Source organism: Homalodisca vitripennis, chromosome 5, assembly GCF_021130785.1.
Source record: "Homalodisca vitripennis isolate AUS2020 chromosome 5, UT_GWSS_2.1, whole genome shotgun sequence".
Lineage (NCBI taxonomy): Eukaryota > Metazoa > Arthropoda > Insecta > Hemiptera > Cicadellidae > Homalodisca > Homalodisca vitripennis.
The window spans coordinates 142,885,956-142,900,556 of record NC_060211.1 but is presented as its reverse complement, the minus strand read 5'-3'; the positions used below and the strand labels follow the sequence as shown (position 1 = coordinate 142,900,556).

The 14,601-nt window shown below is 35.8% G+C and overlaps 1 protein-coding gene across 1 annotated transcript in view; it reads left to right on the top strand.

Moving 5' to 3' along the window:
* LOC124362947 (ATP-dependent RNA helicase HAS1-like) overlaps window positions 1–14,601 on the top strand; it is a 50,601-nt gene that overhangs the window by 14,557 nt on the left and 21,443 nt on the right. Inside the window, exons 6-11 of the mRNA XM_046817846.1 lie at window positions 128–277; window positions 6,126–6,290; window positions 8,240–8,380; window positions 8,776–8,936; window positions 11,185–11,337; window positions 13,549–13,719. Coding sequence (XP_046673802.1) covers window positions 128–277; window positions 6,126–6,290; window positions 8,240–8,380; window positions 8,776–8,936; window positions 11,185–11,337; window positions 13,549–13,719 — 941 coding nt within the window. The remainder of the gene's footprint in view (window positions 1–127; window positions 278–6,125; window positions 6,291–8,239; window positions 8,381–8,775; window positions 8,937–11,184; window positions 11,338–13,548; window positions 13,720–14,601) is intronic.

The window sequence follows — 14,601 nt, the reverse complement described above, 5'->3', positions numbered from 1 at the left end:
GAATAGTCTTCTGGTTGTGACTGACTTTCTTATTTACATTCAAACTATATTTGTTATACCCTACAGAAGTCCTCAGAAGAACTATCATCTGTTTGTAAAGAATGTTTAAACTATATGGTGTTTCCAGGAGTTGGATGTATCATCATCTCCCCCACCAGAGAACTGTCCATGCAGACGTTTGGCGTGTTGAAGGAGCTGATGACCCACCATCACCTCACCTATGGCCTTATAATGGGTGGTGCCAGCAGGTCCACCGAGGCACAGAAACTGGCTAAAGGTATGGCTTTCATTCTTGATTTAAATTCTAATTGTGTTTTACATCAACTGTCTAGCTGTGTGTGTAGTGCAGCAGAAGCTTAGTATAAAGCCAATATATGTGTCGTTATTGCACCAATACATTGAATGTCTAAACCTGTGAAAAATTGAAAATGAAAAAATGCCTTTATCAAAGAAGGCGTGAATTAGGGTGCAATCAAGCTCTCTCTAAACCACTCAACCTTATAATGTAACCAGTTAAACCTCTCGATACACTCGAATTTCAAGTGGAACTGGCTGTTTTCCTTTCGAGTATATACGTGTATGTTTCGACTGTAAGAATAGTTATTAAGTTTATAAGAATTTAAGATATTTCACTAGAATTCCGACTTACAGAGGTAAACAAAATAAAATTCGAGTTAGTAGAGGTACCAAATAAAACTATGTTTTTTATTCCTAAAAATCCTTCTAACAAAACTAATGTAGATGTATTGTAACTACATACAGAATTTGTACTTACTGTCCCACACTGCAATGTATGCCTACAATTCATACGTACAACCAATTCAAATTTGAAATATATCTTCGACTTAATCTAGCTGAATCTTCGAGTTTATAGAGTAATTTATCTATCACTTTCGAGTTTATTGAGGTAACATTCGGGTGCAAAATTAATCTCGAGTTATGCATGGTTTGTTTTTTATTTCGACGTTAGGCAGAGTTTTCTCAAGGTAACGGAAAAATAAATTTCGAGTTCTATCAAGAAGAATTCGACGTTAGTCCGAGATGTCGAGATTAATCGAGAGTCGTCTTTATAGCAGTAAAATTCACAATAAGTTTATGATAACACTTGCTGTAAAATTAGTAACATCATTGCTTGTGAATTAGAAAGGTCACAAAAATGCTTTAACGTATACAAAAGTTAAAATTAAATTAAAGTAAAATGTATATATTTAATATGAAATTCAAAAACTTTAAAATACTAAAAGTTAACAACTTTGTATATGTTACAAGAAATATAAGATTTCCTTAATAAAGATGATTTTAAGTCTGAAATTAAAATAAGCAGAATTACGCTTTGGTCGAAGAATCTGATATGATCATGTACTTGGGTTGAATTTCTATTGAGAAGGCTTTGAGCCTCCAATTTGATAAGAGAAACCAATATATTGATGCCATGCTGTGGTAATAATTGGATAATCAACCTAAAGACGAAATAGTAGAAGTGTACAGGGTAAGACAAATCATATTGGAGGAAACAGTGTGTTACTTTGTAATGGTTTTAGATGAACTGAGTTTACTAGAATTAATGATTGGAAGCTATTTATCATAAAACCCAGAACTTAGTTTGCCCCCATTATTTTCAACTAAAGGATGGCTTTATTTGTAATAAAAAAAGCTAATATTATGAATAAGTGTCATCCAGGCATAACAATAGAGGACTTTGGGCTTTGGATGTATAGCTCTAATGAGATCAGTTGGAGTAGATTTAGAAGAAATTGGAAACCGCGTAAGAACTCCAGAGGTGTACTTTTCCCCGAAGTTGGCTCTGCATATGGAAACTACCCCTCGTGAATTATTTTTTTCTTCCAAGAAAGGCCTCCTGGACAGGTTTAGGGCAACTCTCTGACATGAACATAGTTATTTTCCAAAAGTCCAAAAGATTCTTTATTCATAAACTGGATGGGTTGTGTGGGGGGAGGATGAACAAAATACTAACAATACAAATATCAAAAGATTACAAATCTAGCCTAGAACAGTTTTTTGTTTTTAAGAAATTAACAAATTCTTCTTCATTGTAAAGCACAAATATCACATAAAGATAGATCTAAGTTTCATTTTAAAAATGTTTTACCATTGAGACGATTTAACATTGAATGGTTAGCATATTATAAAGCCTACAGATCCCAAATTCACCAGTAAACATGTTTATAAGTTTGTTTTGGAGAAAATGCGCTGAATATTACTCTAAGGAAATTGTTTTTGTCTGGTAAAATGACTATGAACAGAATTATTTGTAGATATTGTAGTCTAAAATTGAGTTTTTGAAATATAATAAACACAGTCTAAAATGTAATAGAAAATAATAGTTAACAAAAATACCAAGTTTGCTTTAAACAAATGGCTTACAGTGCGGTCCTACTACTGACATTAAACATGACTCTAATTGCTCCTCTTCTGTGTAATAAAGAATAGTCTTCTTACATTAACCAAAATGGCCACCCACACAATAATTTCCGGTAAGATAAATGACTTTGAAAATATGGGCAAAGTAAAACAGCTTTCAACACACGGTTCTACGCTTAAAAAAGATTTAAGTTTTCTAAAGCATAAAAAATACCTTTAGAAACCTCTTTACATAGAGTTTTCAACATGAATTGTTTCCACTTAACCATTAGATTGCACGACGAACATGCGCCTAAAAACAAACACTGTCCTCATGTCTTTGTTTTTAAATGCTTGAATTCGAATAACTCTGAGTTTTTTTTCAATATTCAAACATATCGATTTCGAGTTGGGCAGCTGTCCCAAGTCTTCGATTATTGGAGTTAGAAGTCAGAAGAGAGTGATTAGCTACTCTAGAATAATTTTACAAGTTTAATTTTTAACAGCTAAATCATCAGCATACATGAAGGCACTTACCACAATCAAGTTCGATTTTGTAAAGCTCTGATGATAGATCATTGAAGTAAATTATAAACATGGTAGGCCCCACAATTGCGAGGCCAACAATAATGATTGGACAGATTGCAAAAAGACTGAAAGTACTAGTCACCGCATCTAAAGTAAGACATGGTTACTTTTTTACCACAAAATTTTTAAAAAACATCAGTTATATTTTTCCTTCTTAGGAAACCAAGTTAAGAAGGAGATACATATAATCCCCGAGAATTTCTTGTAGACAGAATTCATCTCAAAGCATATTGAAACGACTACAAAAATAAATAAACCCAAAAATACTTTACACCCTTTTGACAAGAATCTCTCATGAGAACAATCCCACAGACCCAAAACGACCAATGAACCATGGTCCGATGAGGCCAACTCACCTACGAGACCCCAGTAAAAAAAACTCTCCAGAAGAAAATAGAATTGTCTTTTTTAGAGACAAGGCCAACTAGAAAGAAAATTGAAGATAGCAAACAATAGCGGCTCGTCAAGTTACTGCATCAGGAAACACGAACCTCTTGTCTAACAGAATGTAATCATCTCCAGAGGCTCTCTCTCAAAGAAACCCCTTATGTGAATCTTCGCATCAGAAATAAGACCGCTCAAGCAACACAGTTTGTTGACCATCTAAATTCACTGGTTCCTCTCGCCGACTTAAAACCAGATTTCCTGGTTCTTACTGAACACGGTCTTAGACCAAAACATCCATGGAAAATGTAAAACACTCCTAAATTACACGTTGACAAGCAATTTCAGAAGAAGTCAGTCATAAAAAAAGGGGGTGTTGCGATATTCCGCTTCAGAGAAATCCATGAAAGCAAAGTGGCAAAGTGTCAACCTAAAAGAGGCAATCCAGCAACAGAAATCACTTGCGAAATTGGCAGCAGTGGAAAATAAGGCCCTAGGAATATGGAATGTGGTCTATAACCTTTTGGGTGTGTATCGCCCACCCAAGTGTCCCCAGTTAGGAGAAGCTCTAAATCTGTCTAATCAGAGGCCATTGAAGACTTTCCTTTGGGAGTAGTGATCGCTGTCTGCATTTTGTGGGATGGACATCAAGTGTGGATGGCCTTTGTTGTTCAACGAGATATTCCTTGATCTCAAACGAGACACTGGCCATCTTTGACAGTAGAAAGACTTTCATTTACCAGCGACCGAGAACTCTATCACTCGAAATACATCCTACTCAATCGATATTGTATGTGCTGAAATTATTGAACAAGATCTACTAGAGGTTGACAATTACAGAATACCCATCTTTCTGATCACACAGGCCAAGCTGTGCACACTAACTCGAAATACCAATCATTCATTGAAACAACAAAATATTGTCTACTGCAGAAAATTCAAGTAGATGGAAACTTACTGAAGCTTCAAAAACAATTACTTTGCCGAGCAAGCATGGGAAGGAGGTGTACCATGCAGGTGGGTGTGGAAGTAGGCCTACTCAAATTTTCAGAACAATTGTGCGAACATCGAGCTCTTGACCCCTCACATGTCACTCATAAGTCTTCAAGAGCCAGACCTAAACGACAAAACCTGTTGTAATATAATGAATTGAAAGACCAACGAGTATGAAGAGCAAAATTTTATTAGAAGGGCCAACGAACGGTCTCTCTTTTGTCCGGGAGGGACTGGGAGGACCAAAAAGCAAGAAACAGCAAGAAGAAAAAAGCAGTATGATCTCCATCTAGAAAGTAATTAGACGAGAAACCAATGAAAAACCATCATAGCTGAATCATTCAACACAAAAGCAAAGAAGCAATTTGGAGGGTAAGTAAAGCACAGAAAGGGCCTTCAAAAAATAGTTCCAAAAACTCCTCATGTGAAAACCTTAACACAGCTTGAAGACACGGTTGAACATATATTGGAACATAGTAGGAAACGATTTAAACTCTTACATTTGATATTGCAGATGTAACATTGGCTGTCTTTCAAACCCCTCTCATAAACCACGTCTGAGTAGAATACAGTACCCATGTGCATACGCCACTTTGCTAATTCTCCCATTAACCACACAATAAGAAAAGATGTCGGCTAAAATCATAAGATCCACCTAGACTCTCATCATCATTTGGAATTGATGAGATTTCCCCTCTAAAGCGTGCTGAAGTTTTCCCTGTGAACAAGAAGCTATGTGGGCCCTCTAACACATGTGGTAAATAAGTCCAATGGCCCAAGGAGTGTTTTTCCTTCTAAGATAAAAACTACCGAAGGTCTAATTCCCCTTATCACACAAATAGGGCGACACTGATGAACAATAAAAAGACTTTAGGCCAATATCATTGGTTTCCAACCTTTTCTAAGGGTGGTAGAAAGAGTGGTACTGAAGATTTCACTTATGAACCAACTGCAAATTAACAACATACCTAATTGAAGGTCAACCATTGGAGGGTTCTCTTCCAGGAAGATCACCATTACAGTCATTGGTGGAAAATGTTGGGACATTTAGGATAGACGAAATTGACCTAGCCGAGGAAATACTATCATAAAGTACACATCTAGATCCTAAGTAAGGGGCATTCGACAGTCCAAGAGGAAAAGATTTCATTCGAAATCTACAGATCAGATATTCCACTGTTTTCCCCGTCCCTGGTACATATATGAGGTTTATGCATTTATGCCTCTCACACAAACCTGATCGAGAAATATGGATATCCACAAATCATCCAAACAAGATTTGCCATGAACTTCAATAATCCCCTGCCCACGCGCACTGTACTTTACACTAAGAAACCATCCTATACGCCGGCGGCCAAAGCTTCTCACAAATCTTCTTTCCCGGCAAGTACCACGGCATGTTCCAGCAAAGAACCTTTAAGCAGTGTCTGTCGGAATTTGTGTTGCTGGATAGATCCAGTCTTCAGTATGGAGGTAATTCTGTTGAAACGACGCTCGTGTTTCATTAGAGAACGAATGAAAAATTGACTTTATGGTAAAAATAACAAAAAGTATTTTTTTTACACCATTCCTGTACTCAGGGATTACGAAGAAAAACATTCCTGTAGTCTGGTATATATTAGTTTCAAAATATGTTACAGTCCTTATAAAGATGGACTTCTAATTGAGTGGTAATGCAATGGGAGTATTAATCAAAATTATTATCATGACCTGCATGGAGTCAGATAATTGACAAATTTGAACACTGCCTTGCGAGAATTTTCCAGGAATATTGTTGCTAAAATGTCTATGTGGTACAGGTATCAACATCTTAGTGGCCACCCCAGGACGCCTGCTGGACCATCTTCAGAACACTCCAGATTTCCTGTACAAGAACCTGCAGTGCTTGGTGATTGACGAGGCTGACAGGATCCTGCAGATCGGCTTTGAGGAAGACATGAAACAGATCATCAACCTTCTACCCAGTACGTATCTCTGTAGTTTTAGTTGTGATACAAGTCAAAATGTAATGAAAACTTAATCTTATCGATAGAAAGAAAACTAAACCCTTAGTTGAATTTAGAGTTTAGTTCCAGGTCACCTTCCTTTTTGCAGCAGCGTCTGGTATTCTTCGTTGTCATAGACTTTCTTTGGATCTCTTCAGACAAACATGGCTCCAGATTCCAGGAGTCAAAAGTCTGCGACAGTGTCAGATACCAGATGCTGCAAAAATAGGATGGTGAACCGGAACTAAACTCTAAATTCAATTGAATCAACCCTCTCTACCATAGCTACATTATGTGTAAACCCAGTTTGTAAGGAAACATTTTTAACCTAATCTTGTGTTATTGATATTGCAAAAAATCTTTTGGCATTTATTATTGGGTGGTTATTTAGTAGGTAGTGTTTTGCCCTCTCACCCTTTCACATGTGAAGTCATGATTTAAATCTTCTACTGGAAATTTAATATTTTCCCTGTAGTTGTCAATCAAGTTTGTAATAACAATTTACTATCCTAGATTCTTGCTACAATACTTATTTTAAAATTTAGTTATTAGCTATTGAATTATTTACTTTAATTAAATTGATAATACCTCGTGAAAAACGTTGAAAGCTTAAGTTTTTTCTTATATCTAGCTGAACTTAGTATACCTGAATAGTATACTACAACTACTACACTGCTTACAGTTTTGAAGCTTATGTGGCTGTTGTCAAAACTATAATCTAATCTTTTTGGTTTCACACGAAGTCAAAATATTGTTAACACAATGAAGAGCTTGATATATTTTGACCCAGGTATGAAGAGCCCCCTTATTCAACAGATATTAAACCGAAACATGGTCCAAAATGAATGTCCAATGTTTGAAAGGGAGGCTGAATTGTTTCAATATTTTAATTGTGTTAACAATGCTTTGACATGTGTGAATCAGAAGACTAAGATAATAAACTATTTACAATGTCAAACAAATATTCAAAAACTCTGTTCTTAAATTAAATTACACTGACAGGACCGTTCAAGATATATTATTTTGCTCCTAAACAGTCATAATAGCTCTAATCATTTACCAAACATTGTCTTACAACATGTGAAAAGCTGTAGACCGCATCAGTAATGTCAGCCAAGCATTAATGTGATACTTACTTTTTATTGTCAAAATACCGTGATTGAGCTGATAAAATAATGCAGAGAGTGGACATTGTGTCAACTATAATTGTTGTAAAAATGTATACCTGTAAGATTAATTAATCTCTATATTATACTTTTCCCTAATTATTTTCTGCAATGATTACATATGTGGTAATATACAGAAATGTAGAAGTATAAGGAATTTCTTATCAGTATATTTTCAATTGGGCAAATAATAATTTGTGTGTTGCATGTCGGGGTTTCTTACAATCAACTAGGGACTGTGGGGATTGATTGTGCTTTTTAACGTTTCTTCTTTTGGATCTGCTTTGTAGCCAAGCAATTAAAGAACTGGGGCTTTAGATATACAGTATTTTTCCTGGAATTTCTGGTTTATTTTCATGGTAATCAAGGGATGGTTTATCTCACATTACTTTTGTTCTACTTTTACTAAAATCAGTTAATGTAAACTCCCCATTAACTAACTTGTAGGAAAAAATGATTAAATCTTGTATTTTCTTGTTTTTCAAAGTGCTGGCTTGAAATGATTCTTTCCCTTTCCAAGGCACAGTAAATAAAGGCTCACTTTGAGCCATTTATAAAAATTTCACATTCCAGGAGTTTTACAATTTTAAATTGAGGTTCAGGTGGAAGTTGTTAGACCCTTTTGAAATTGTCTCTTATTTTCTAAATTACTTGATTTGAAAAGTAAAAACGGCTATGTACAGTTTCTGCAGAATGCTATACCTAGAACAAGTTCTTGCATCTCTTCAAGATGGAATACTATAGTAGCACACTGTGTTGCAGAGAAGCGGCAGACTATGCTGTTCAGTGCTACCACCACTTCCAAGACAGAGGCCCTGACAAGGCTAGCCCTCAAGAAGGAGCCTGTGTACGTGGGGGTGGACGACAAAACTGAGGCTGCCACGGTCGATGGACTGGAGCAAGGTGAGAACATTAACACACTGGTGATATGTGTGATGATATGACTCAATGTTTATATTTTCTCCTTGTTGTACAAACCCATTAATTTGTTTCGATAATCAGTTCTTTCAGAAGACAGCAATTAATTATAGTCATTCATCAAAACTTTCTATTTTCCACTTTTTATTCTTAAGTAAAACTATACTAAACAGGAACAGAAATAAAGAACTGCAATAATACAATATGTTTGGCTCTTATTCTGGTGTGTGTCTTATTATTTAACATATACTTACTGTTGCTGATTTTAACATCGTAAAAATTTAAAAACAATTTTATATTGTTATTCTTCTGACCTTGCTGTAAATCTTACATATTATCTTCCATAGTGTTCCATTGTTTAATCCCAAGTAATGTTACAGGCTATGTTATCTGCCCGTCGGAGAAAAGGTTTATGCTGCTCTTCACCTTTTTGAAGAAGAACCGTAAGAAGAAGGTGATGGTCTTCTTCAGCTCATGTCTCTCAGTGCAGTTCCATCATGAACTGCTCAACTTCATCGATCTCCATTGCATGTGCATTCACGTGAGTTCATTTTTGTTGATTTTGATTGTCGTCCTGATTCTATTATCTGTTTCTATTGTATTATTCTTGACCGTAGGTTGAGGGACTAACTATTATATCAAGTGTTACGCCAATAGAAGCCTTTCTGGTTCAAATGAATTGTATTTTCAATGCCACAGCTGAATTTGTCTTGTTCAGAAAGAAATCAAGAAAAAAATGTATACCCGCCTTATTTCCAGCTCTTATGATCTACTTCTAGTCCAATATATTTCCAATGACATAGTTGAGTTTACCTCTTTGTTCTGATGAAATAAATATAAGTCTTACCTACTTAGGACCTAGATGCCTTCTTTGGCCAAAAAGGGTCTATTTCAGGCAGTTTCAATCTACCTCCAGTCTAATGTATTTACGGTGTCAAATTTGAATTTGCTTTATTGCACAAACCAAGAAAGTATATTCATATGTCGGTCTCAGAAACATACTTCTGTCAAAAAGAGTCTACTCACGTCTCTTGCAATTTTTTTTCATACATCTTTATAAAGGAGTTGTTTAGCAGAGATGAATGATAAAGGGATAAACCTGGTATCAGTTATTGTAATAGAAAGTTCTTATTTTTAGGTTGGACTTTGCACTTTACTTGGTGTACATCTTACATTACACTTTAACCCATTGCGGATCAACGACGTGAGGGTGACGCGGAGCGAGGCGTGGACCAAAAGCACAATGACGTGACCCTCACGCGGATGACGTGGTACGGATGACTCATTTGTTTTGAACGCTTATCGCTGTTATAAGCCTCGGAGATATTTATACTCAGTTTTCCTGGACTGGCTTCCTATCTTATCTCTGGTACTCGTCCACAAACACTCCCCTCGTTATCGGTCAATAACGTTATTATTTGCGACAAATTGTTTGTCTGAGGCGTACAGTCGTGACGTTCGATTTTCCTTTGCCTCGTGTGCGTGTACGTAAATAAAATGGGTGACGATTTACGATCATCTGAATTAGATAGACTATTATTAGAAAGTGGAAGTTATTTGTCCACGTTTTCATAATTACGCAGATACTAATGTTGACAGTGACGAGCGGGCTAGTGACCATGATTCAGATGTTCAGACTATTTCAGACATTGTTCTGGGACACCACCGGATGTGGAAACTCTATTTCAACATCATTTCAATATAAATAAAAACGCTCAAAGTAGTGCTTCCGAGGATATTTATGAATATACTTGAATATACTTCTAGTATAATATACTTGTCTAATATGATCTGTATAATGTTTATATAACATAAATAACAACACATAAACAAACAAAACATGTATAATTAGCGAGCGCGCTAAGCAGGCAGGTAGGCGTGCAAACACTGCGGGTGCTGAGTTGTAATACGGATTAATTCGTACTCTAAGGCCCGCGCGCGCGCGCCGTTTTCACGATCCGCAATGGGTTAAAACAATGTACATCTTGAGCTATGCTTACTTTAAATCTTTTTACTGAACTCCTTGGAGACCATTCTCCATTGGATTTGAAGAGTCACTAACTACCTTAAAATCTATTTTTTAAGTCCAGTATTCATTTACTAAGTTTAACCTATACAACTTGAGCCAAGACAAGAATACTAAACCATCTAGAACAGGACCTACATTTTAAATGTTTCAAGCTTTAAACCAGCAAAATTTTTTGAAGAGTGAATCTTTTGAAGCCGGATTTGTGGCATTGTACCCTACTAATATAGACCTTTAATTTGATGTACTACTCAACCTATGCTCTCATTTAAGATTTCCTTCTGACCCCTTGTGGGCCATCCCCTTGACATGACAATAAAATGGTAGTTACTTCAAAAAGTAGATTTATAGGTGCAGTAATGATGTACCAAGTTTTATTAATTTACCTGTAATCATTCGGGAATTATCAAGCCTGTGCGAGACTTTTTTTACACCCTGTATATAAGATATGTAACTGCTTGTTAGAATCATATTCGTAGATTGATAGACAATGACTGAAAATTAATATTTTATTAAAAACAACAAAAAGGTGAATGATCAAGTCCTCCCTTATAACTGTGTTAGACTTTCACTGTTCTAGAATTGATGGATCTAACCACTGTCTGGATCAATGAAGATGTAGATTTAATACAATCAGCATTTACCCTTACTGACAGTAAATATTTAAAAATATTGAATTAACACAACTTTTGATTTATTGTATCTCAAACAAATTTAGAATATAAGCAATGTGAGTTTTATAAATTATTTGTAATGTGTGCAGGGTAAACAAAAGCAGATGAAGCGTACAACAACGTTCTTTGAATTCTGCAATGCATCGGAAGGCATCCTGCTTTGTACAGACGTTGCAGCTCGAGGGTTGGACATCCCTGATGTGGACTGGATTGTGCAGTATGATCCTCCAGATGATCCTAAGGTAACTGGATCTTGCTGTCTGTGATATGTTAGTTCTATTAGACACTAAAGTAGGTTGGTATAACTGGTACTGTAATAGTATAGTTAACGTTTAACTTAATACAAGAGTTATTGATAGTCAATACGATACAATGGACATGTGGAGAGAGCTGTTTGGCTGAGATTCAATGAGGGATCCTACGTTTTTCCTGAAAGTGTTGGCAAAAGGTGTTCTGGAATCATGATATTTGAACATTTTCTCCCCATATCATTTTTGTGTGATATTTGGTATTGTAATAAGAAGACTTAAAGCACTGAAAAAGTTTTGCCTCAGTACAATTAGTGTGCATTTAAAATAAACAAAAGTTGTGTTTTTGCCAAAGATGATTTATTTTCTACTTCTTGGAAGAAGAATAATAACAAATACATCTTTTTTAAATGTACTGGTTTTACACGTAGACACACCGTAAAAAAGTGTGTGCCTTATGGTTATGTCTGCTCTGTGCGCTTCGCGTCATAGGATGAAACATCAATAAAAAAATAGCAATAGTTATTATTTATTTTTCACGTGCCACAACATCTATTTTGCTTCCCGACAGTCATAAATCAATATATTTATGCATTTCTACACAAGAAACTAAAATAAATCAATATGAATATTTCTGTATGGTACGTTTAGCGCAATTCCGTTGGTACATATCTGTATGCTGCACTTTAAGAGTTAAGCTTGTTTAATTTAACTGGTTCACAATATATTTTTATTTTATTCGTGAGCAAACTTGTGCTATCTTCTATGTAACTGCAGGTTTCTTTATACCGTTTCCGCCATCCGTTTTGTTGTCACCCCAATAAGTCAATAGATGAAATAAATTATCCCACACATTGGACGGATGGAGAACTACCTGACCCTGCCACTGTTCCTGCAGCACAAATGTTCATTTGGCTGCCTCAGATTCCTAATCATGAATCCTGTAAGTAGTCGAGGAGTTAGACCCAAAGTCACCAAGAACATTTCATTCTGAGACCTCATGTCAAGTAATTTTGCACAAGAAGATGATGTTATTGGTTAAACATCAAGCCCACTCTGACTCAGTAAATAAGAAAAGAAAAAAAGTCATCAAAAGCCAACTGATACAATAGCTATATCTCAATAATGGACAGAGAGGCAAAAAAATTGATGACACCAAATCATCCTTGTCAATACGATAGTTTATTTTGCATACTACTTCAAACACAGCTGAACGAGCGTTAGGCCTCTATGAGCATAGAGGCTCTTGGTACAGTATTAAATCAATATAGCACTCCTAACTCCATCAAAATTATAGCAATGGTGAAACGGATCACATTGCCAAATGTCTAGTAACATTCAACTAATGTTGCCACATAAATTATGCTTTGTCAAGATAACTTTTATACCTTCAACATTCTCAGACCAACCGATGCTAAAATCATTCTAGTGCAAATCAAATATGTTTACTTCTCCAATGCATATAGCCAAGATCTTATTTATGCCTGATGTCACATTACATAAATTAAAATTAAAATAAAAGTCAGCTGGTTGAACAGAGTCAGACTTTCTAGACTCCTAAACTCCTGCCTATTTGCCAAAAAAAGCCTGTACCAACCAAAAATAGCTTCTGCTACTGGCAATAGACAACCAACAGCATGTTGTGGATCATTATAAATGGTATTCCTATCAAGTGATATTGGTGAAGATAATTTGTGAAGGACATTTAAGGGATGACCTATACCAAGAGAGAACTCCAAAGCCATTAGATGATGGAAAAGAGAATATATATATATATATATATATATATATATATATATATATGCACCTTAATGTAACATTTACAACGCCAGCTGCCAAAGCCTTGGTTGCTGCCTCAATGTGTATCTGATAACAAGTCGAATATAATAACACAAACACACACAAGAATATAATCAGATCAAAAGTACGCCTAAACATTATTTCAATAAGAAATTAAACATCGTTCTATCCCAAATGCAGCTTGTTGAAAATCTGTACCTGCTTAAGACATTCATGAGTGTGAATATGTGCATTCACCTCATCCATACATGCTATATGGCGCTGAAACTCAAGTAATCTTACTAGTAAAATCTCTTTGACATTTCAGGATGCTCAGTCTCTCAAAAACTTTGCAGAAGTCCAATCTTACTCAATTTTAACTTCATAAGTGCAAGATTTCTTATTATTTGATATGTGTGTCCCCAGGAATACATTCACCGAGTGGGGAGGACAGCCAGGGGGGCCAACGGCAAAGGCCACGCTCTCCTGATACTGCGACCAGAAGAGCTGGGCTTCCTGCGCTACTTGAAGCAGGCTCGGATCCCTCTCAATGAGTTTGAGGTTGCTAGCAATAAGATTGCTGACATCCAATTACAAGTAAGTCTAAAAAAATTATGATAAAAATAATTTATCGGTTTTGATTTATTGTCAAACAAGGAACAAGTAATTGATGTGGAGGGTTTGTTCCTTTGTTAAAAATTTTCATAAATTCAAGGTTTTATTATTCAAGGCATTATCTTCTTCAATTTCTTCTTCGTTAATATTCTTAAATACATTTTTCTAAAAAAGATTGTCTTTAATGTTTTATCAAATTGTGCGTGCTTTTGAAGTCTTACAGGTACACAAGTATGTTCATTTTGGTGGGGTTTAGATTTTAACATATGGAGAAACTATTGTCCAATCTTTATCAAGTTATTGTTCCTTGGCTTCTTGACTGTAGTTTTTATATTTTATCAGTGGGAAGGAACCGTACTTTAATATTTTTAGTTTTATTGACATAAACTTTGCATCTCTTTGTTTAAAGTTTGTTATTTGTGATGGATGTTTGAAGGGATAGCAGGTTTTTGGATACCATTTACGTATACCATAGTTGTTACAAAAATAGAAGGCTGTTTTGAGGATTGGATTCTATCCTCCTCTTTAGGTGTCAAAAAATCTAAGTATACACAGAAACTAAAAAGTGATACATATGTGGCAGTGAAAGTCATGGTTAACAACAGATCAATCTGTATCTCCAAAAATACTCAAACACGTGCACGAGGTCCAGGGTGACTCGATCGAGTACCAACCATATCACTGTACAAAACAACCACAGTGAACAACACATTTCTACTCACCTGGTCTGGATGAAAGTTTGAGGAAAAATCAATATGAGCACTTGCTGTGGCAGCAAGGTCTGTCATCTGAAAGAAGGGAGCGGGATGGTGATGGTTGGTTTAAGTGGGGGGGAGGGGGAGAGAGAGAGAGTAATTGTTGTAA